This window comes from Homarus americanus, unplaced genomic scaffold, assembly GCF_018991925.1.
Source record: "Homarus americanus isolate GMGI-L3 unplaced genomic scaffold, GMGI_Hamer_2.0 scaffold53233, whole genome shotgun sequence".
NCBI lineage: Eukaryota > Metazoa > Arthropoda > Malacostraca > Decapoda > Nephropidae > Homarus > Homarus americanus.
The window spans coordinates 486,957-508,795 of NW_024751660.1; the positions used below are offsets into that span (position 1 = coordinate 486,957).

Genomic DNA, 21,839 nt, shown 5'->3' on the forward strand with positions numbered 1-21,839 from the left:
TTCACTTTAACCTAACCAATAAGGCCTCCACTTCACTGTAACCTCACCAATATGGCCTCCACTTCACTCTAACCTCACCAATATGGCCTCCACTTCAATTTAACCTAACCAATATGGCCTCCACTTCAATTTAACCTCACCAATATGGCCTCCACTTCACTTTAACCTAACCAATTTGGCCTCCACTTCACTTTAACCTAACCAATATGGCCTCCACTTATAACCAGCTGTTACCACGTCCCTTTCTCTAATTGCCATCGTCTTTTTTGCCGCCTCCTTTCTTTAAGACCCTTCTCATTCTCCTCTCATCTTCCCTTTTATCCTTCTACCTCTATTATTGTCTTTTATTCTCAACCACCTTGTTCTTCCCCCGTTTTCTTGACTAAATGTTTTTTCTTGCTAAATCTCTCTCTCTCTCTCCTCACCCATCCACCTTCCTCATCACCCCATCTTCTTCCTCTTCTTCGTCATCCCATATTCCCCCCTCTTCTTCTCCTCCTCCTTCCATCCTGGCTCCCTGCTCTACCCCCACCAGAGTGTTCTTACCTGTGTCTTCGTCTTTCCTCCTCCTCCCTAATTCCTTGACACCATCCTCCTCCCTCCAACATCTTCCTTTCTTTCCATCCCTACCTCCCTCTCTTTTCCATCCTCCTAACCTGGTACCACCTCCCCTCCCTTTCTTCTCCCCACCTCCTCCTTCTCACCCATCCACACGCCCTCTTCTCTTCCCATCTTGAATCTTTTTTTTTACTTCATTCTCCTTCGTATTCGATTCAACCTACTCATCCCCTTTCACTTTGTTCCTTCTATTTGCGCTTCAACAGTCTTTCTTTCACCTCCAAATGACCAAGACACAGTATCAATCACCCCCCCTCCTCCTCCTCCTTCCTTCTCCTCCTACTTTCCCTCCTTCTCCCTCCCTACTCCCTCCTTCTCCTCTCCCTCCCCTTCAGGCTTCTTCTACAACAACAATTCGTCGTCCTTCGTTTCCTCTCTCCACTTCCTCCCACGTCACCTTATCAATACTTCCTCCTATCTCCCCTTCTTCCTCAGCCTCCCTCCCTCCGTCTCAACCACAACAGCACCACCCCTCCCTTCCCTTTCCCTCCCTCTTACCATTACAACATCACCCCTCCCTCCCTCCCTCAAGGGCCACAGCAGCAGCCCTCAAGCACATGTAAACATTAAGGGCCGGCCACCATCAAGTAAAGCCCCTCGGCAAATCCGGCACCAAAGCCTCGCTCGACCGCAGTGGCAACTTTGCTTTGAGGTTCCCCAGGGTGACCAAATCCGCTTCCGAAGGTGGACTCTGACCCCAGGGGCGCCGCGCCAAGGAACACGTAGAAGGTGGCGCCCCCCTGGGACGACAGACCAAGACCACCAGCCACGGGGATGAAGGAAGAAGACGCCTAGGATGAAGGATATGGAGGAAGACACGTGACACGAGGAGTTGGAGGAGGAGAGACGTCGGCAGAGGAGAGGGAGTGAGGAGGGAGGAGGGAGGAGAGGTGAGGGAGGAGGGAGGAGGTGAGGGGAGGGAGGGAGAGGAGGGAGGAGGAGGTGAGGAGACAAGAGGAGGAGGAACTAAGGTAAGACATGAGGGAAGGAGGGAGGGAGGGGGGGGGGAGGGGAGGGGAGGGGGGAGGAGGAGGGGGGGGGGAGGGGGAGAGGAGGAAACAGAGGATCAAGAAGGAGGAGGAGAGACAACGTCAAAGGTCAGGAAGAGGAAGACAGGAGACGAGAGGAAGAGAAAGTTGAGATGAAGATGAAGAGAAGAACATAAATAGAAAGAAGTGAAGGAGGAGGAGGAGGAGGAGGAGGAGGAGGAGGAGGAGGAGGAGGAGGAGGAGAAAGCCCAAGTTGAAGAAAATGTGAGAACAGAAGATGCGATAAAGTAAAGAAGAAAGAGACAAGAAGAAGAAGAAGGAGGGGAAGAAAGGAAGAAGGAGATGGAAGAGAGGAGGAAGAAACAGAAAGAAGGAATAACACCAAAGACAGGAAGTAGTGAAGAAGAAAAAAGACTCACCTCAAGAGATCAGGAAACTGGTGGAGGAAGATGCCAAGAATGGTGGTGAAAAACTGATGGTGATAGTGGTGGTGGTGTTGATGGTGGTGATAGTGGTGGTGGTGGTGATGAGTGGTGGTGGTGGTGATAGTGGTGGTGATGGTGGTGGTGGTGGTGATAGTGGTGGTGGTGGTGGTGTTGATGGTGGAGGTGTTGATGATGGTGGAGGTGTTGATGGTGTTGATGATGATGGTGGTGGTGGTGGTGGTGGTGGTGGGTGGTGGTGTTGATGGTGGTGGTGTTGATGGTGGTGGAGGTGTTGATGGTGGTGGAGTGTTGATGGTGTTGATGATGGTGTGGTGTGGTGGTGGTGGTGGTGGTGGTGTTGATGGTGGGTGGTGTTGATGGTGGTGGAGGTGTTGATGGTGGTGGAGTGTTGATGGTGTTGATGGTGGTGATGGTGGTGGTGATGATGATGATGATGATGATGATAATGATTGATGATGATGATGAAGATGATGATAATTAAGCCCTAAACAAGGCATTAAACCCCAAAACAAAAAAGGTAAAAAAATAAAAAGATCTCAAAACAAAAAAAAGAACACCTCCAAACAAAAGCAGGCAACCCACAAACCCGGTAGTAAACAGGTACGGTACACACAGGTAACAAGACATAATCACGAGAGGTAAAAAGTCAGACTCACTCACCTGCCGTATGTGACCTGACCCCACACCTTGCCACGACCTATACTGCACTAACTTATGGTGTACAGAAATAACCACTTGAGACAGAATGACATACATGCAAACATACATATACACATACATCCATACATACATACATACAACAACAACTCAGGCCCAAGGGTTGTATGTAAGTAATTCGTTCAATGCGATAATCACCAATTTAAGGAGATAATTGGCATAATAATTCTAGTAATAAATAATACAATGTCTCTATAATCCTTAAATAATTCTAAAGAGGAGATTATTACAGACAAAACTCAGGAGTACAGCGTATGAAATGTCTGTAACCAAGTAGGGAGGGGGAGGAAATGAACAGTGATTATGTATTCTCACTGTATCTGTACGAAACTGTAATGCGATCCTTGAAAATAAACAGTAGTTGATTTTATTGGTGTTTGGCGAGTCAAGATGGCGTATTTAAACTGGTTAATATCAACACAGATAACAGTGATTCTTGTAATATAATAAATTTCAGAATACAGCACATAAACCTCCTGTAACCAGCCTCCTCCTTGTAATTCTCACTGATGTTAATATTTTGTAAACATTTGGTACAGTAGACAAACACCGCCCCCCCCCGCCCCCACCCCCCCACCAAAAAAACACAAATAAATTATAATAAAAATCGGTTAAGATCGACTCAGGTTTATTTATAAAGAACGAGCCATTAAAGGTGTGCCATCATACCTGTCGTTCATTAGTGCCTTCACCTGTCATTAACCTTTTGACCTCCTGGAACCACCTTACCTTCTTGTGAGCAGGTGTCGTCTACATCCTCTCTCTCTCTCTCTAGTTCAGGAGGAGGAGGAGGAGGAAGCGAAGGAGGAGGAAGAAGAGGAAGAGAAAGAGGAGAGGAAGTGAAGGAGGCAGCCAGGGGAAGGGAAGCTGTTGTGTGGGTGATGGCACGACCATTACTCAGGGACGACAGCCTATGGTTACGGTGTCGTTACTCAGGCAAGGACGACCACACCGTCAGCCATCACTCATGTAAGGGGGGGGAGGGGGGGAGAGGAGGAGAGGGTGAAATAACTGTTGATCTGCGGCCTGATCTAGATGCCCTCCACCCACCACCACCACCCACCCACACACACACACATACGTACATACATACTCACAAAAAACATATTTAAACATTCATACATACAGTACACACATATGTACACACAATACACCAGCACCTGTAATCGACAACAGGTGCGAATATTAATTAATTAAGCTTCTGTACGATCATATATTACAAATTTACAGGTGATGATGATGATGATGATGATGATGATGATGATGATGATGATGAGGAGGGTGAGGAGGAGGAGGAGGGTGAGGAGGAGGAGGGTGAGAGGAGGAGGGTGAAGAGGGAGGGACGCTGGCATGTTCCTCCAGAACGAAGTGGGAGGAGAAAAACTTGATAGACTTCTATAAAAGGAAAACAGCGTTGAATTCCCAGCCTGCAGCCCCCACACCCAGCCCTGCTGATCCCACCCAGCCTACTGACTCCACCCAGCCTGACTCCCACCCACCCAGCCTACTGACTCCACCCACCAACCTACTGACTACCCACCCAGCCTGCGGCTCCACCCACCCAGCCTACTAGCCCCACCCAGCCTACTGACTCCCACCCACCCAGCCTACTGACTCCCACCCACCCAGCCTACTGACTCCCACCCACCCAGCCTACTGACTCCCACCCACCCAGCCTACTGACTCCCATCACACCACATTCCTTCACGGGACAGATCTTGCTCTCATATATATAAAACGCAAAATATACGAATATGAAGCAAAATACACGAATATGAAACAAAACACTCCAATATGAAGCAATATACACGAATATGAAACCAAATACACGAATATGAAGCAAAATACACGAATATGAAACAAAATACACGAATATGAAACAAAACACTCCAATATGAAGCAATATACACGAATATGAAACCAAATACACGAATATGAAGCAAAATACACGAATATGAAACAAAATACACGAATATGAAACAAAATACTCCAATATGAAGCAATATACACGAATATGAAGCAAAATACACGAATATGAAGCAAAATACACGAATATGAAACAAAATACACGAATATAAAGCAAAATACTCCAATATGAAGCAATATACACGAATATGAAGCAAAATACACGCATGTGAAGCAAAATATGAAAAGTATATAGGAAATATGCATGGATTACTCTAACGTAACCTAACCTAACCAAGCAAAGGTATAAACAAACAACCTAACCAAACTTAATCAAACAGCGGCATAACCAACACACAAACAACTTCTCTATCACCATTTTGATCTCTATGTACACACACTGCACGGGTGAGAGTGTAAACGGTGGCAATGTCTGGGTGTTAATCACAGGTAATGTATCAATGACACCTGTACACTGGCCAGGTTAATTAAGGCCAGTGTACAGGTGTGTGGTGAAGTTAGATGAATCAAGCCCCGACACACACACACACACACACACACACACACACACACAGGGTGAACCATCTCGCTGCTGGGAATATTCCAGAGGGGCGTAACTCACCTGCACACTGAGGACACCTGACAGGGTCCAGGAACACCTCCAGAGACAGGTGTTGCAGTGATGACACACACACACACACACACACACACACACACACACACACACACACACAGACACACACACGAGTTAGGATCTATATTGTTTTATAACTTCTTGACGCACTATATGGACTCAAGGGTAAATGGACTCTTGGGACGTAGTACGGACTCACGGACGGACTCTTGGACTTACTACAGAAACACGAACGGATAAATGGATAAAAAGATGCCCGTAAGTGACGTAACATTATGTGATGTGTCTGTTTGTATGATGATCTGACTGTACGTGGAAAATGGTGGTGGATGACAGCCTTGGGGTGATACCTCTCTCTCTCTCTCTCTCTCTCTCTCTCTCTAAAAAATACAAACACAACACCAACGTAGAAACACACGCTCATCTAAGTACATACACAAAAGCATAATCACACATTGAACGCCAACACTCACCACTCACCACCACCACTACACCCACCACCACTACACCACCACCAACCCCCTATACAACTTACCAGCCTCCCAAAAAACTACACCCTCCCCCTCAGGTAGATAATTAAGCCCGTTAATGGTTAATGAGGTGACTTAATAAAGGTGCAAGAGATCGACACACCTGTGACACTCGAGGCTTCAAACTTGCATCCTTCCCTGACAGGTGACCCGAGCCTTACCACTCTCACCTGATCAAACATGTATATACTCTACTCGTTTTCTTTCACCTCTCATGGTATGGTTAGGTTAGGTTAGGTTAGGTTAGGTTAGGTTAGGTTAGGTATTTTGATGATGTGTATGATGGTTTATGGCCAGCCAGTCAAGAAGTCTTCCCCAGAAGTATGCAACGCGAATCACCAATTATATCACTATTTAGCGCGACGGTAAGTAAAACAAGTCTACGGGTTTATACCATATAGTTTCAACATCACACTCTTAAGAACCCATTATGTAGTCTATGTATTTATGCGTAGTTACATGTGTACGAAATAACACTGTAATGAGATGGTAGATACATAATCGTCTCACTCCTGACCACCACAACGACACACTAAATGGTTATGACACACACACACACACACACACACACACACACACACACACACACACACACACGACCATTTTCTATAAGCCTGAGGGTCCGTGGGTACCGCCGAGTCGCTTGCGTATACCATAAGAAAAGTTAAATATTTCAACACCAGGACTGAAGTTTTTAATTCATTTACCCTGAAGCCAACTGGGGAATGTGGAGAAATTAATCCCTAAGGTACAGAGGAAGGTTTGAGTACTGCTGCCTCTCCATCCCTCTCTTCTCTCACTTCCCTCTCCATCCCTCTCCCCCCTTACACATCATCTCTCTTCCCTGTCCTACACATACCATCCCTCTCCTCTCCTACACACACACATTATACCTTCCCCCGTCCCTTACACACCCCTCTCTCTTCCCTCTCCTCACACATCATCTCTCTTCCCTCTCCTCACACACCATCTCCCTCGCCCACCTATTCATTTCTTGTCATCATCCTCTTATTGTTCTCTCCATCTTCCTACTCTTTCTTATCTCCTTCCCCCTCTCCTCCCCTCTCCTTCCCCCCCTCTCCTCCCCTCTTCCCCTCTCCTCCCCTCTTCCCCCTCTCCCTTCCCCCTCTCCTCCCCTCCTTCCCCCTCCCTCCCCTCTTCCCCCCTCTCCTCCCCCTCCTCCCCTCTTCCCCCTCTCCTCCCCTCTCTTCCCCTCTCCTCCCCCTCTCCTCCCCTCTCCTTCCCCCTCTCCCACCTCACTATACAACAGCTGATCAGGGTCTAGGATTCTCAAACACACTTATGTTAAATGTTTCTCACCATCAACCAGACTCACTGACGCTACGACACACAGATGGTTTCTCACAGACTCACGTCCCCTGAGACACAAACATGGCTGTCAAAATGGCGCTGGGATTACACTGAGACTCTAATCTTAAGGGGCGTTCTCAATTTAGTCTCCCATTCATAAGGTCGAATAGCGAGTTGGTCACCAGTTTATTTAAGGAAATCTCAGCACATTCTTCACAATGCAAGGGGACGGCGTCTAACCTAACCTAACCCTAAACTAACCTAACCCTAACCTAACCTAATCCTAAACTAACCTAACCTAACCTATCCTATCCTAACCTAACCTAACCTAACCTAACCTAATCCTAAACTAACCTAAACTAACCTAACCTAACCTAACCTAACCTAACATAACCTAACCCTAAACTACCCTAACCTAACCCTAACCTAACCTAATCCTAACCTAACAAAACTTTTTAAAGAAAATTGGAGAAAAGTTTAATGATAAATAATAAAAGAGAGAGAGAGAGAGAGAGAGACAACATTAACCGTCACAACAAATGAGACAAGGGGGGGGGTGTTAAGGGAAGAATAATACACTTACACCCTGTATTAAGTTTACTGTACTGGCCATCACTCTCTCTCTCCCCCCCCTCTCTCTCTCTCTCTCTCTCTCTCACTCATTGGGGAGTAGAAATGTTTGTTTGTTTGTTGTTTTATTGGCCGAGTGGATACAACGTTTGCTTCCTGTCCTGAGGGGCGGTGGTTCGCACTCGGCCATGGCCCTCAGTCCACCCAGCTGGGAATGGTTACTAATTATCGTTACAGCTGGTGGAGTACAGGTTAGGTTAGGTCAGGTCAGGTTAGGTTAGGTTAGGTTAGGTTAGGTCAGGTTAGGTCAGGTCAGGTTAGGTTAGGTCAGGTCAGATTAGGTTAGGTCAGGTCAGATTAGGTTAGGTTAGGTCAGGTCAGGTCAGGTTAGGTTAGGTCTGATATATGCTACAGTACTTATTAATTTAGGAATTTGATTTGTGCATCCAATAATCCACTACGACCTACACATACCCTCTAACCACACCCTTGTGAACATACCCCGTGACACACCCCACTAACCACACCCTGTAACATCATCTGGGCATCAAACGACCACCGCTGCCCACAAACATCCAGCCAACGATCTATCCTTGTCGACGGTAACTCTGCTTCCCAGGAGAGCTTCGGGTATGGGTGCCACCGTTTCCTGGGTGTCATCGTCTCCTGGGTGCCCTTGTCTCTCGGGTGCCACCGTTTCCTGGGTGTCATCGTCTCCTGGGTGCCCTTGTCTCTCGGGTGCCACTAATGTTTGATCTAGTGGACGGGAGACGCGCCAGGAGGGAGTGGAACCATCAGTAGTGGTGACACTCAGTTGTGGCAGGTTATCTCCTGCCCACCTCAATAACCCGGGAGATAAGTCTGTCCTGGTCTATACTGAGGCGCCCAGGCATCTCCTGCTCTCCTTACTTAAACTTTGTGTTATTATACTTTAACAAACTTATTATATACAGTACAGACAACTTTTACACACACACACACACACACACACACACACACACACACACACACACACACAGACACACACACACACACACACACACACACACACACACACACACACAGTATATATGAACCTCAAATACTGTGAGGAGCGGCGGGGCCCGGGCGCGTCAGCACGGCGGGGGGCTGCTGGGTGGCCCACCCCTGGGGTCGACCTTTGTGTGGCCCACCAGGCGGCAGTGGTGGCCATTGTGCCGCCCCGCAGGGCCACTCCTGCCACACACCACCACCACTATTATTATAACAACCACCAACAACACCTTCATTATTATTTTCATCATCATCATCATCATTATCACCACCAGCGTCCATCCGCCACACACACACACACACACACACACACACACACACACACACACACACACACACACACACACACACACACACACACACACACACACACACTTTCTATTCAATAATATTGTTTACAATATACGAGTTATTATTACTTCTATCATATTATTTCTCCTTTATTTTCATTACCATACAGTAAGTACAGTATAATTATCAGGTACAATTACCATTTATTTCAATTATCATCAACGTCATCAAAATATATTATCATCCATTAACTTTTTTTGGCATTGTTCATTTTATTCATCCTAACTTATCCTAGTTTCATAATATTTCCCCCATTTATCTTTATAATTCATTATTACTTTCTTTACATTATTATTATTTACCGCTTTAACACTTCCTCATTTATTACTGAATAATTATACAAAAAATTAACCAAGACTAATTTAACAATTTAATCTGAAAATAATAAAAAATGAATAAAAACATATAAGTAAATACAGATAAAATCGTCTACTGTACAATTAAAATTTCCTTTAATTTAATTTCCAACAAACAATTAAAAGTTTCATTCCCGTGATTCGAGAATTTATCAGACATGTGTTAAATTATCATTATGCAAATTATTCACATGAATTAATTGTCGGACACTGAGTAAATCGGTCACCAGGTAGACTGTAGGCTAGTTTGGCCAGGTAGGCTAGGCAAGGATGGCCAGGTAGGCTTGGCACAAGGATCACCAGGTCGTGTTGGCTAGGATCACCAGACAGGCAGTCCACGCCAAGGGGTCACCAACCTCACCAAGCACAAGTGATCAACAGGAGAGCAATGTGGGTAAAGGTGGCGGTAAGAGGGCGAATCCAGCAGGGAGGGTCAGGGGGTGTCAAGGGAGGGGCAGGGGGTGTCAAGGGAGGGCAGGGGGTGTCAAGGGGGCAGGGGGAGGTGTCAAGGGAGAGGCAGGGGGTGTCAAGGGGCAGGAGGTGTCAAGGGAGGGGCAGGGGTGTGTCAAGGGGGGCAGGGGGTGTCAAGAGGGGGCAGGGGTGTCAAGAGGCAGAGGTGTCAAAGGAGGTCAATGGGTGTTAAAGGGGGTGTCAAGGGAGTTCAGGGGAGTTCAGGAGGGTTGGGGGTTCAGGAGGGGTCAGGGGAGGGCGGGTGTCTGTTAATTTGGTGACCCCCCCCGTGTGTGTGTGTGTGTGTGTGACAAAGGTTGAAAAAATATGTTTAAGTCGCCCAGTGGAACCCGCCGCCGAGTGCGTAAAGGAGTTATTTTCACCGTGTAGAGCGTCTCTGAGTTATCCGAAGGTGGTAGTGGCGACAACTTGGCTGGCGGAGGCGCGGCTGGTGGTGGTGGTGGTGGTGGTGGTGGTGAGGTGGTGAGGTGGTGGTGGTGGTGAGGTGATGGTGAGGTGATGGTGAGGTGGTGGTGATGACGGTGGAGTGTATTTAAATTTAGTGAAGGTGATGATAGTTTTAACAACAACAACAACAACAACAACAATAATAATAATAATAATAATAATAATAATAATAATAATAATAATAATAATAATAATCCCAGGGCAGCAGCAGGAAGAATGACACAACACTCACTCAGTCAGCTCACGTCGACGAAACTTAACTCTGAACTAAGGAGTGAGTAAGTGAGTTAAGGCCAGACAGACAGGTAACACGTGGTACCATAGTGAGCTTACCTGAGTCAAGGGATCCTTCACTCTCCTCGTCGTCTGATCGATCTCCTGGAAAGATAAAAGGGAAAAAATTAGGGGCATTACTATAGACATGGGGAAAATATTAGGGGAATTAATATACATTTGGGGGAATAAATATAGACGTTGGGGAGAAATTAGGGAAATAATATACCTCCTTGTGATGAAAATACTAGTCAAGTAATGGCGAGGAAAGTAGAGAGAAAATTTTAGAATAACTTTATGAAATACACTAAAACATTAACCTAACCTAACCATATTTTATCTTAACCTAACCTAACCAAACGTAATCTAACCTATCTTAACCTAACCCTACCTTAACCTAACCTAACCAAACCTAGGATCGTCGGGTGTATAGGCTCAGTTTGGCAAGAACTTGTGGTCTGCTTTCAATCTCGTTACCTATTCATTAAAAACAAACCGCTCGCCTTAACATCCCTGCTATAGGAAACAACCAAAAAAACAACCAGAAAAAAACAGAAAACAACCAAAAAACCAGAAAAAACACAGAAAACAACCAAAAACAACCAGAAAACAACCAAAAACAACCAGAAAACAACCAAAAAAAACAAGATGGTGGACCGAACTTGCCCCTTTAGCCAAAAATTGTGTTGCAGTGTCCGACGGTAGTAATCTTGTTCAATATACTGTACACACCGCCAAAAAATAACTTCCCCATGTTTATTAGGCAGTCATTTAACCTGTCGGCTTATGACAGACAAAATGTTGCAACCTGGAGGAAGGAAGAAGAGGGGGGGGGAGGGGGGAGAGAGGGGGAGGAAGGGGCGTGAGAGAGGGAGAGAAGGAGGTAGGGGGAACTTTTTTATCCTATTACGCTACACTATTACAACCCGCCCTATTATGAAATGTTTACCGAGTACAACATACAGTTATTGTCCCCCTTGTTAACTTGCTAAGGGTTGTAATTGCCACCAGTACTGTACGATGTCGGTAATTTAAGTCAATATATTACATGAAGGAAGGGAAGAGTGTTGTACTACGGTAAGAGGCTGTCTGTATCTTTATCGTGAGTGAGGGATATAAACAAACCCTCCCAATTTTCTTCACTCTCTTTTCTTCATAGCGAGAGCCTGTATGTGCTCCCCAGACCGCCGTTTACGTGTAATAATTAGCATCCGAGTCGAGAATTTTTGGGCTCATCTGTGGGAGTTTTAACGCGGCTGTGTCTACAAGTACACCATCCTGTAGTCTCTTTTACTAACTTCTATTGTCATTTTTATCTGCAACTTCCTGAGCTCTTGAAGTATTATAGAAAAATGTAAATCCAAACACGTGAGTGATTCAATATTCATTCCACGTTGCCGTGATGAACCTTTCTGGATAATTTCGCTCAGAGGGGAGTTGGAAACGCCAGGCGGAAGCAGCCGCAGCTCAGGGACACGGAGCGAACGTCAGTGGGAGAGTGGGAGGCGTCTGAGTAATCTGTCGGTGTAACAAGATCCCTGGGGGGCGCAGCGCCAGACGACGATCCAGGAAGGGGGGCTCCCAGGGGGCATATCCCCCCCTCCCTCCCCAACATTTTACTCCTCCACTCACCACCACCACCACCTGCCTCCCACTGTGTCCCTGTTGGTCCGCACCACCACCACCCAGGTCGTGTGTTGGACGACTAGAGTAGTTCCCCCCCCAGCACCACCCAGGTCATTGGTAACGGACGACTAAACAGTTCCCCCCAGCACTACCCAGGTCATTGTGCTGGACGACTAAATAGTTCCCCCCAGCACCACCCAGATTCGTGTGCTGGACGACTAAGTAGATCCCCCCAGCACTACCCAGGTCGTGTGCTGGACGACTAAGTAAGTTCCCCCCTCAGCACCACCCAGGTCATTGTGCTGGACGACTAGAAGTAGTTCCCCCCTCCTCAGCACAGGTCGTATGCTGGACGACTAGAGTAGGTCCCCCAGCACCACCCAGGTCGTGTGCTGGACGACTAAGTAGTTCCCCACTGCTTTACCAGGTGTGTGCTGGACGACAAATAGGTCCCCGCACCGCCCAGGGGTCCATTGCTGGACGACTAAATTAGGTCCCCCCAGCACCACCCAGGTCGTGTGTTGGACGACTAAGTAGGACCCCCCAGCACCACCCAGGTCGTGTGCTGGACGACTAAATGGGTCCTCCCCCAGCACCATCAGGTCGTGTGCTGGACGGCTAAGTAGGTCACTCCACAGCACCACCCAGGTCGTGTGTGCTGGACGACTAGGTCCCCCAGCACCACCCAGGTCGTGTGCTGGACGACTAAGTAGGTCCCCCCAGCACCACAGGTCGTGTGTTGGACGACTAGAGTGGTCCCCAGCACCATCAGGTCGTGTGCTGGACGACGAAATAGGTCCCCCCAGCACCACCCAGGTCGTGTGTTGGACGACTAGAATCCCCCAGCACCACCCAGGTCGTGTGTTGGACGACTCCAGGAGTGACCGGTCTACCGCATCCCCTCCATCACACCACCGTCCCACGCCTCCCTGCCTCCACCCTCACCACACACTCCCCACCCTCACCACACACTCCCCCACCCTCACCACACTCCCCCACCCTCACCACACACTACCCCACCCTCACACTCCAGCTCATAACCTCAACACCGACAAACACGACAGCTATGGTTCAGGTAGCGAGTATCACAAAAAAGAACGCCTCCACCTGAACAAGACAGGCATACGTGTTCGTGAGGCGCAGCTTATGCAAGTCCCGCCATTCTGGAGGTTGGATTTGAACGCCAGGCGAAGGCGATTGCTCGTGCTAGTTGTAGGTTTCTTTTTCTTTTATGGGAAGGCCGCGACTTAGCTAGATGGACCTCCCTTTCGCTCTCTCCTGGGACGCTATTATTCGTCTCGGCTTCCTAGTCACGCTTTTACTGTGTATTGGAGTCCCTCACCACACCCTAGCCCTCCTGACCACACCCCAGCACTCCTGACCACACCCCAGCACTCCTCACCACCCCCAGCACTCTCACCACACCCCAGCACTCCTCACCACACACCTAGCACTCCTGACCACACCCCTGCCTCTGACCACACCTGCCTCCTCACACCCCAGCACTCTGGCCACACCCCAGCACTCCTCACCACCCCCAGCACTCCTCACCACACCTAGCCCTCCTCACCACACCCCAGCACTCCTCACCACACCCCAGCACTCCTCCCACACACCCCAGCACTCCTGACCACACACCTAGCCACTCCCTGACCACTAGCCTCTTGACCCACCCCCAGCACTCCCTGACCACACACCTAGCCCTCCTGACCACCCCCCAGCACTCCTGACCACCCCAGCCTCCTGACCACACCCCCAGCACTCCTGACCACACCTAGCACTCCTGACCACGCACCTGGCACTCCTGACCACACACCTGGCACTCCTGACTACACACCTAGCCCTCCCTGACCACACCCTAGCCCTCCTGGCCACACCCTAGCACTCCTGACCACACCTAGCCTCTGTGCACCTAGCACTCCTGACCACCTAGCACTCCTGGCCACACCCAGCCTCCACACCACACACCCAAACACTCACCACACCCCAGCACTCCTGACCACACCCTAGCACTCCTGACTATACCCAAACACTCATGACCACACCCTAACACTCCTGACCACACCCCAGCACTCCAGACCACACCCTAACACTCCAGACCACACCCTAGCCCTCCTGACCACACCCCAGCACTCCTGACCACACCCTAGCACTCCTGACTATACCCAAAAGCTCCTCCTTACAGCTACACCTGCACAATACACTCACCTGCTGAAGATCACTAACACAACACACTACAACACAACACTCCGCCTTACGAAATTATAACAAGGAAGGCGTAGTTAACAAGTGACCTTGACCTGAAAACAATTAGGGATCTTCCTCATCCTGGGGTCAGAGGGAATACCTGTGTAATATATTGTTGACAAGTACATACAGGTAAACAGGTACAAACACAGGTAGACACATAAACACAGGTACACACACAAACACAGGTACACACATAAACACAGGTACACATACAGTATAAGCATAGGTACATACACACAGGTAAACACAGGTACACACAGGTGATATAAAAATAGTCAACCAATGAATGACTTTTGTAAACTTTAATTTTTAGCTTTATTATTGTGGTTGTATAGTCCCAGTTGACAGTTGTGTGAGTTACGTTCCTGTACAGTTCTGTCGCCATAATGTATAGCGCCATACATCAATCTAAATTCCTCGCTTATTTAATGATTTTTTTTACGAATAATTTTACCTATACGACCACCACCTGGCTGTCCTGTCACCTGTTAACAATGATGATGAAGATAAAGTTTATATTATGACACACACACACACACACACACTATAATGGTTGTGTCCGTGTATAAAGAACTACAAGTCTTCAGGTACAGTATGTCATCAGATGCTTTGTGTGGGACGACTCCGTGGTAGGAGACGACCCTTCTTATACAGTAGAGGTAAACAAACAGTGGCCTCTCAGTGACCACCTGGCGGCCTCTTATATAACGTTATACTAGAGGTAATATAACGTAGGATAACATTAAGGAGGATGGTGTGGCGTGCTGGACGGTAGTTCCCACCGACCCCCCTGCCCCCGGTTAGGGCCACATGGGAGGCAATTATTTGCATGTGCCCCGCCTTCTTCCCCCTAGAGGGAGCGCCGTGCCTTGTTACGCTGACTAGGTAGAGGGGGAGACGCGCCCCCTCCCGGTAATGGCTACCTTGTGTCGTCCCATTAGAGGAAACTCAAACACTAAATATGTATAGCGGGAAGGTGTGGAAGAGTTGACGCTTCCATTATTGATGACGGACACCCCGGCCACACACCGCACCTCACACACAACTTAATGTTTTACTCCCCGTAACTGAGAGCAGCAGCTAGTGACGGCCTCAGTGTGTTATTGACACCGTGGAGGGTGACACCCATACTGAGGAAGTTCTCACACGTCCGCCTCCAGGAAACAATTATCAGACAACAACAACACCAATAATAATAATAATAATAATAATAATAATAATAATAATAATAATAATAATAATAATACTGTACTCTTACTCTTATCACCATTAATACTAACAACAGGTGAGAATCTTAGACAACTCCACCTATGATAGCATCTCCGCCGCCCCACACACCTGTCGCCTCAGGAACAAACCACCTATTAATTACCACTCTTAGACACCTATCTACCCCCAACTCCATACTGCCACACCATACTGCCACACCATTACCGCCACACCATACTGCCACATCATTACCGCCACACCATACTACCACACCATTACCGCCACACCATACTACCACACCATTACCCTCAAATCATACTGCCACACCATCACACCACACCATACTACCACACCATCACCCCCACCACACCTTCACCACACTGTTCCCAAACTTATAAATAATATAGACAAGTTGCAGTATGGTGTGAGGGAGTACAGCTTTTAAATTAATCCCCCAAATCCCATCCACCTGATAGAAAGCACTAAGAGAAAAATCCCCCTTAAATCCATTCCTAAATCCCCTTAAACATTAAAGGAACATCACCAAAACATTGAACCGATGTAAAAAAAAAAAATCCCCAAATCTCTTTACACCTTGAAATATTAATCCCAACCCAACCATCCCTTAACCCACCAGTTAATCCCCCCAGGAAGCTGAAAATAACATTACCAACACATCTACTGTTTAAATCCTTCGGGAGGCGCCTTAATTCACCCTACAAGACAAACCTCTTGTTAAAGGGGATAACGACATTTTGAGACACATACACACATATATTAAGGCTACTGGGACCATATTTTGGGGGGGGAGGATTAGCTCACCCGGCCACAGGTCACTGACCCACATCAGGCCCTGGGGGGCGAAACAACAACAACAACAACAACAACAACAACCTTAGCAACAACCAGCAACAGCAACAACAGCAAGCAACCAACCAACCCAACCAACAACAACAACAACAACAACAACAACAACAACCAACAACAACCAACAGCAACAACAACAACGAAAAGCAACAGCAGCAACAGCAAGCAACAGCAGCAACAGCTTGAAGCAACGTAACAACAGCAACCAACCAGCAAAGCAACAGCAAACAACCAACAACAACAACCGGCAGCATGACAACAACCAACAACCAACGAGCAACAAGCAACAACAACAAGCAACAACAACCAAGCAACCAACAAGCAACAACAACAAGCAACAACCAGCAACAACAGCAACAACCAACAACAGCAACAACAACAACAACAGCAACAGCAACCAGCAACAACAACAGCAACAGCAACAAGCAACCAGCAACAACTGGCTTAACCCAGCAACCCAGCAACAACAACGAGCAACAGCCAGCAACAGCAACAACAGCAACGAGCACAGCAACAACAAAGCAACAGCAACCAGCAACAGCAACAGCAACAGCAGCAACAGCAACCAACAGCAACAGCAACAGCAGCGAAAACCAAGCAACAACAGCAGCAACTGACAGCAACAACGGCAGCGACAACAGCAACTGACGACCGGCAAACCCGCAACAACAACAACAACAACAATAATTCATAGTCAATTTATAATAAAAAATGCAAAATTTAAAATAAAATAATAAAATAATAATAATAAAAGAAATTAAAAATAAAAAAAGATCAAGACTGAGAAACAATATACTGTATGTATGTTGTGTTACATCCCATGCTCACCATCAACAATTGGGCCTACAATTGTGTGTAAATGAGCAGAAAGTCAGATCATCAACCTTGGACTTGAGTCACATATGGCATGAGGGTCTACCATTGAATCAACTTCATTATGCTTCCAATATCTTCCTAGGCGGTAGTACCTCCCTGTTTGGTAGCTGCCTACTACCTACTATTTTTGTCTTCCCGTTCCGTCTATCTGACCTATTCCTCTACCCAGACCGGAAGAGGGGGAGGTGGAGGAGGAGGTAGAGGGGCGGTAGAAGGGGAAGGAATGGAAGGGGAGGGGGAGAGTGAGCCATAATTACTTACAGTATATAGTAAAGTGAGGAAAAAGGGGTGTAGTCCCTCCACCCCCCCTCCTCCTCCTTCACGGGACTCCATCACACCAGGAACTAAAGTCTTCAGTTTTATACACACATAAAGACTAAAGTTAAATCCTGAGTAATAATTGAACTCTCTCTCTCTCTCTCTCTCTCTCTCTCTTTCAATAACATACACCCACTCGTCGATAAGGATGTTAATGGTCCCTATTTAACCACCTTCAGGGCGTGGTGTAGGCGTGGGTGGGGGCGTGGGTGGGGGCGTGGTGTAGGCGTGGGTGCAGGACGGGGAGGCGTGGGGTGGGGTTTAATGGAGGCAGCAATAGCCAGGAGTGGTTAGTGTAACACGTGATGGTGGTAATAGGCGCGCAGAATGACCCTCCACCACGCGACCCACGCCCTGTCCACCCACCCCCACGCGCGCCACCTGGACATCACATCCACGCCACCTAGCTACTCTACATCCACGCCACCTAGCCAATAAACGCCCGCGCCACCTTTATGCTGTATGTCCAAACCAGTTGGACATTTCACGCCCACGGGCTCTAACCCCCCCCCCCATCCACACAACAGCACGCCCATCACCCCGGTACGCCCAAACACACACAGTATATCAGATGACCTTTCCTGATATGAATATTCAGGTTTGTGATGAATTTGGTTAGTTTCCTATTGTTTATTTCACATCTTTTAAATATCAAATACAGGTTTATTTCCAGTTCTCTTTTTCTCTCTTAATATAATCCACAGTGTTGGTCAATATCTCTGCACTCGTCGTGGTAATTGTTTGATTATAATTTATATTTATTTCGAGGATTTTTTTTTCTCGTTTATTTACCATTTGTATTTCTCCTGTACGTACACCCCAGGAGATCTATACTGTCCCTCACACTCAACATACAGTATAACTCGTATGTAAAACAAGTAATGTGCGCTGTGTGCGAGGCAGACGTCACACACTCACGCAGAGTTGTGGATGAGCATCACGGCCACGGCCAGACCTTTGTTTCAGGAGCCTCCACCTGGCCAATAATGTCTTCATCTGAAGCCGCGGGGTATAATAGAGGCGTGCGGGGCGTGTATCACCTGGGGCGTGCGAGGCGTGTATCACCTGGGGCGCGCGCGGGTGTGTGCAGCGAGCGACACCCGAGGCATGTGTGTGTGTGTGTGTGTGTGTGGGCTTTTGCTTTAAGGCGTGGTCCCCCCCAATCACAAGACACGCCCATATGCACCCTCCCTCACACGCCCACGTGCTCCCTCCTACACAGGTATTGGCCCCACTACACCACTGGTCACTACAGGTGGGGAATTAGGGTAAACGACGCGGTCGACCGTGTCCCAATTACCGTGCGGGGCGGAGACCTCAGGACCACGGCCGAGATTCACAAAGATTCTTGATGTTAATTTTGTCACCTAACTGTTCCTAAATGGTAGTAACTGGTTCAGGTAGAGTCTCGGCGTAATTCTCGAGCCATTTAGGAGATACAAGGTAAGTACAGCGCCTGGACCTCTGAGACCCTGGACGCAGACTGTCGATGGTCCGCGAGGTGAAGTTTACCTCAGACACCAGACACTACAGATGGCGGGTGTCAGTCAGGGAGTCGAAACTACACTGAGACGACCGTAACTACCTATATACTCTTGTCCAATTACAGTTTAAAGTAATAATCACTCATAATTTAATCACTGACGAGAAAGAGATACAAAATATTGGTAACTACAACTACACGACACGTCTCCTCAGTGTCGTGGTTGCCCCCAGCTGCGAGTGTAGAGTCTCTGTGCAATTTCCACTTCATGTTACTCTCAGCTGGTCTCCAAAAACACACTTCTTGAGTCAAGTTTATATACAGTAGATAATAGGACTGGGGAGAGGGCCGGATAACTGAACATAACCGGAGTGGAGGGCCGGATAACTGAACCTAACCGGGGTCGAAAGGCGGATACTTGAACATAACCGGTGCGGAGGGCCGGATAATTGAATATAACCGGTGTGGAGGGCCGGATAATTGAATATAACCGGTGTGGATGGTCAGATTATCCGAAAATACCACATAAATCGCCTTTCATCCGAAGTAAAAAGTGATGAAGGGAGTTAAGGTCCGGATAACACCATTTAACCGGATCTGAGAGGCTGTCAGTTAATCCTTTGTGTCACAGAAACCGGCATGCAGAAATCACATAGCTTGGACGACCGGAAAACCTTTCTTAACCGGATTTTAGAGCCAGATATCCTCATACAGCTGAGGGAGATGAACAGTTTTGCCAGATTTCTAGACCGGATTATCCCCCTTTCAGCCGGAACTGATGGTCGGATTACTCCTACATTGCCGGAGTTGAGGACAGGATTATCCCACTCACCAGGAACTGAAAACCGGATTATCCCACTCAAGGTTAAAGGCCGCATTATCCCACTCATCCTGAATTAAAGACCGGATATCCCACTCAGCCGGATAAGCCCAGACTGTCACCACAACCGGCCAGGGAAGGGGTGGGAGGAGCACTGCGAGCCACTTTATGTAAAATGGATTGTGCAGAGCTGGCGGACTAGTCTAATGGCCTCCCGGGGGAACCACGCCCACCTAAGCAAACCTCACAGGGGGCGTGGGGGGAGGGGGCGTGGGGGGAGGGGGCGTGGGAAGGGGACGTCGGAGGGAGGGGACGTGTGTGTCGTTGCACCCGCCCACACCACGCCTCTTGGGGGATGGCGTGTGTGTCGTTGCACCCAACCACGCCACGCCTCTTGAATGAGGGCATGGAGGGGGCGTGTCACTGTACCTGTTCACGACCCGCCTGTGTGTGTGTGTGTGTGACAGTATCAATCATAGGAGGAATGTTAGTCATACAACACCTAACAAACCTGTTATCAGTCACTGTAAGCCACACAATTAGTGACCAGAACACAACCACTTAACACACCGATAAAGACAATTAATTACTGCACTTTTAACACATAAGATCCCCCCCCCCCCACCACACACACCTGGGAGAGTCGCTACACTGGCCCCTTACTGAAGATGAAAGAAAATGTGTTAGTTGGATGGGTAACTGCGCCAGCCACCACCTCGCCCTGACTCGCGGCGGACACTCACATAGTGGACTGAACTCTATGATAATAAGGCATCCCAGTTTATTTTTACCTCATGATTAAACAACTAAATGTTACCTTAGGTTAGGTTATGTTTAGCTTGTTTGAGTTTAGGTTAGGTTAAGTTAGATTAGGTTAGGTAGATTATACTGTATTGTTTGGTTAAATTAGGTTAGTTTAAGTCATGAAAGAATGCATTAGGTTAGGTTATGATAGATTCGATTAGTATAGGCTAGGTTAGGTTGTGACAGATTAGGTTATGTTATGATGGGTTAGGTTATGATAGCTAAAGTTAGGTTAGGTTAGGTATTATATTACCTTCGTATTTTATCGCAGAGGATGTTCTTTGTGTACCTTCGTGGAGTGAGGGAAGTAACAAAACACACACACACACACACACACACACACACACACACACACACACACACACACACACACAACACACACACACTCACACTACATCCTTGACCACCGAAGGGTCAAGACGTACCTGGCGCTCCTCTCGGAGCAGCCAGGTCAACTGTTAAGTTGGCCCATACCAACCCCCTCCCCTGAACCCTCCTCCCCAACGGAATATCAACAAGTTCTCGCCAGAAGTTACAATTTCATTTAGGAAAGGAACGGAACAAGTGTTAAACAGAGGTGAACAGTGGTGAACAGTGCTTAAGTCAGTGAGAACAACTCAACAGTAACAGTCGTACCCAAGTTAACCTTCACACAGTGAGGTCCCAGGTACCCAGTGATAACGGCCCGTGAGACCCAACAACAACCAGCGATGTGTTAATCCGTCTACGATAGGAAGGCCTAAGACCAAACCTCACTCATATAACACCATCTGTGAGGGAATTACTACACCACATGTCCCTCATAACACCATATGTGAGGGAATTACTACACCACGTCAAGTCCCTCATCACACCATCTGTGAGGGAATTACTACACCACGTGAGGTCCCTCATAACACCATCTGTGAGGGAATTACTACACCACGTCAGGCCCCT

General features: G+C 47.7%; 1 protein-coding gene across 1 annotated transcript in view; it reads right to left on the bottom strand.

The window, feature by feature from the left end:
- Window positions 1-1,184: 1,184 nt before the first annotated feature.
- The window catches only part of LOC121854713, a 120,597-nt gene continuing 99,942 nt past the window's right edge, over window positions 1,185-21,839 (bottom strand). Inside the window, exons 4-7 of the mRNA XM_042349450.1 lie at window positions 10,690-10,755; window positions 8,294-8,476; window positions 5,298-5,314; window positions 1,185-1,409 (exon numbers count right to left, since the gene is read on the bottom strand). Coding sequence (XP_042205384.1) covers window positions 1,185-1,409; window positions 5,298-5,314; window positions 8,294-8,476; window positions 10,690-10,755 — 491 coding nt within the window. The remainder of the gene's footprint in view (window positions 1,410-5,297; window positions 5,315-8,293; window positions 8,477-10,689; window positions 10,756-21,839) is intronic.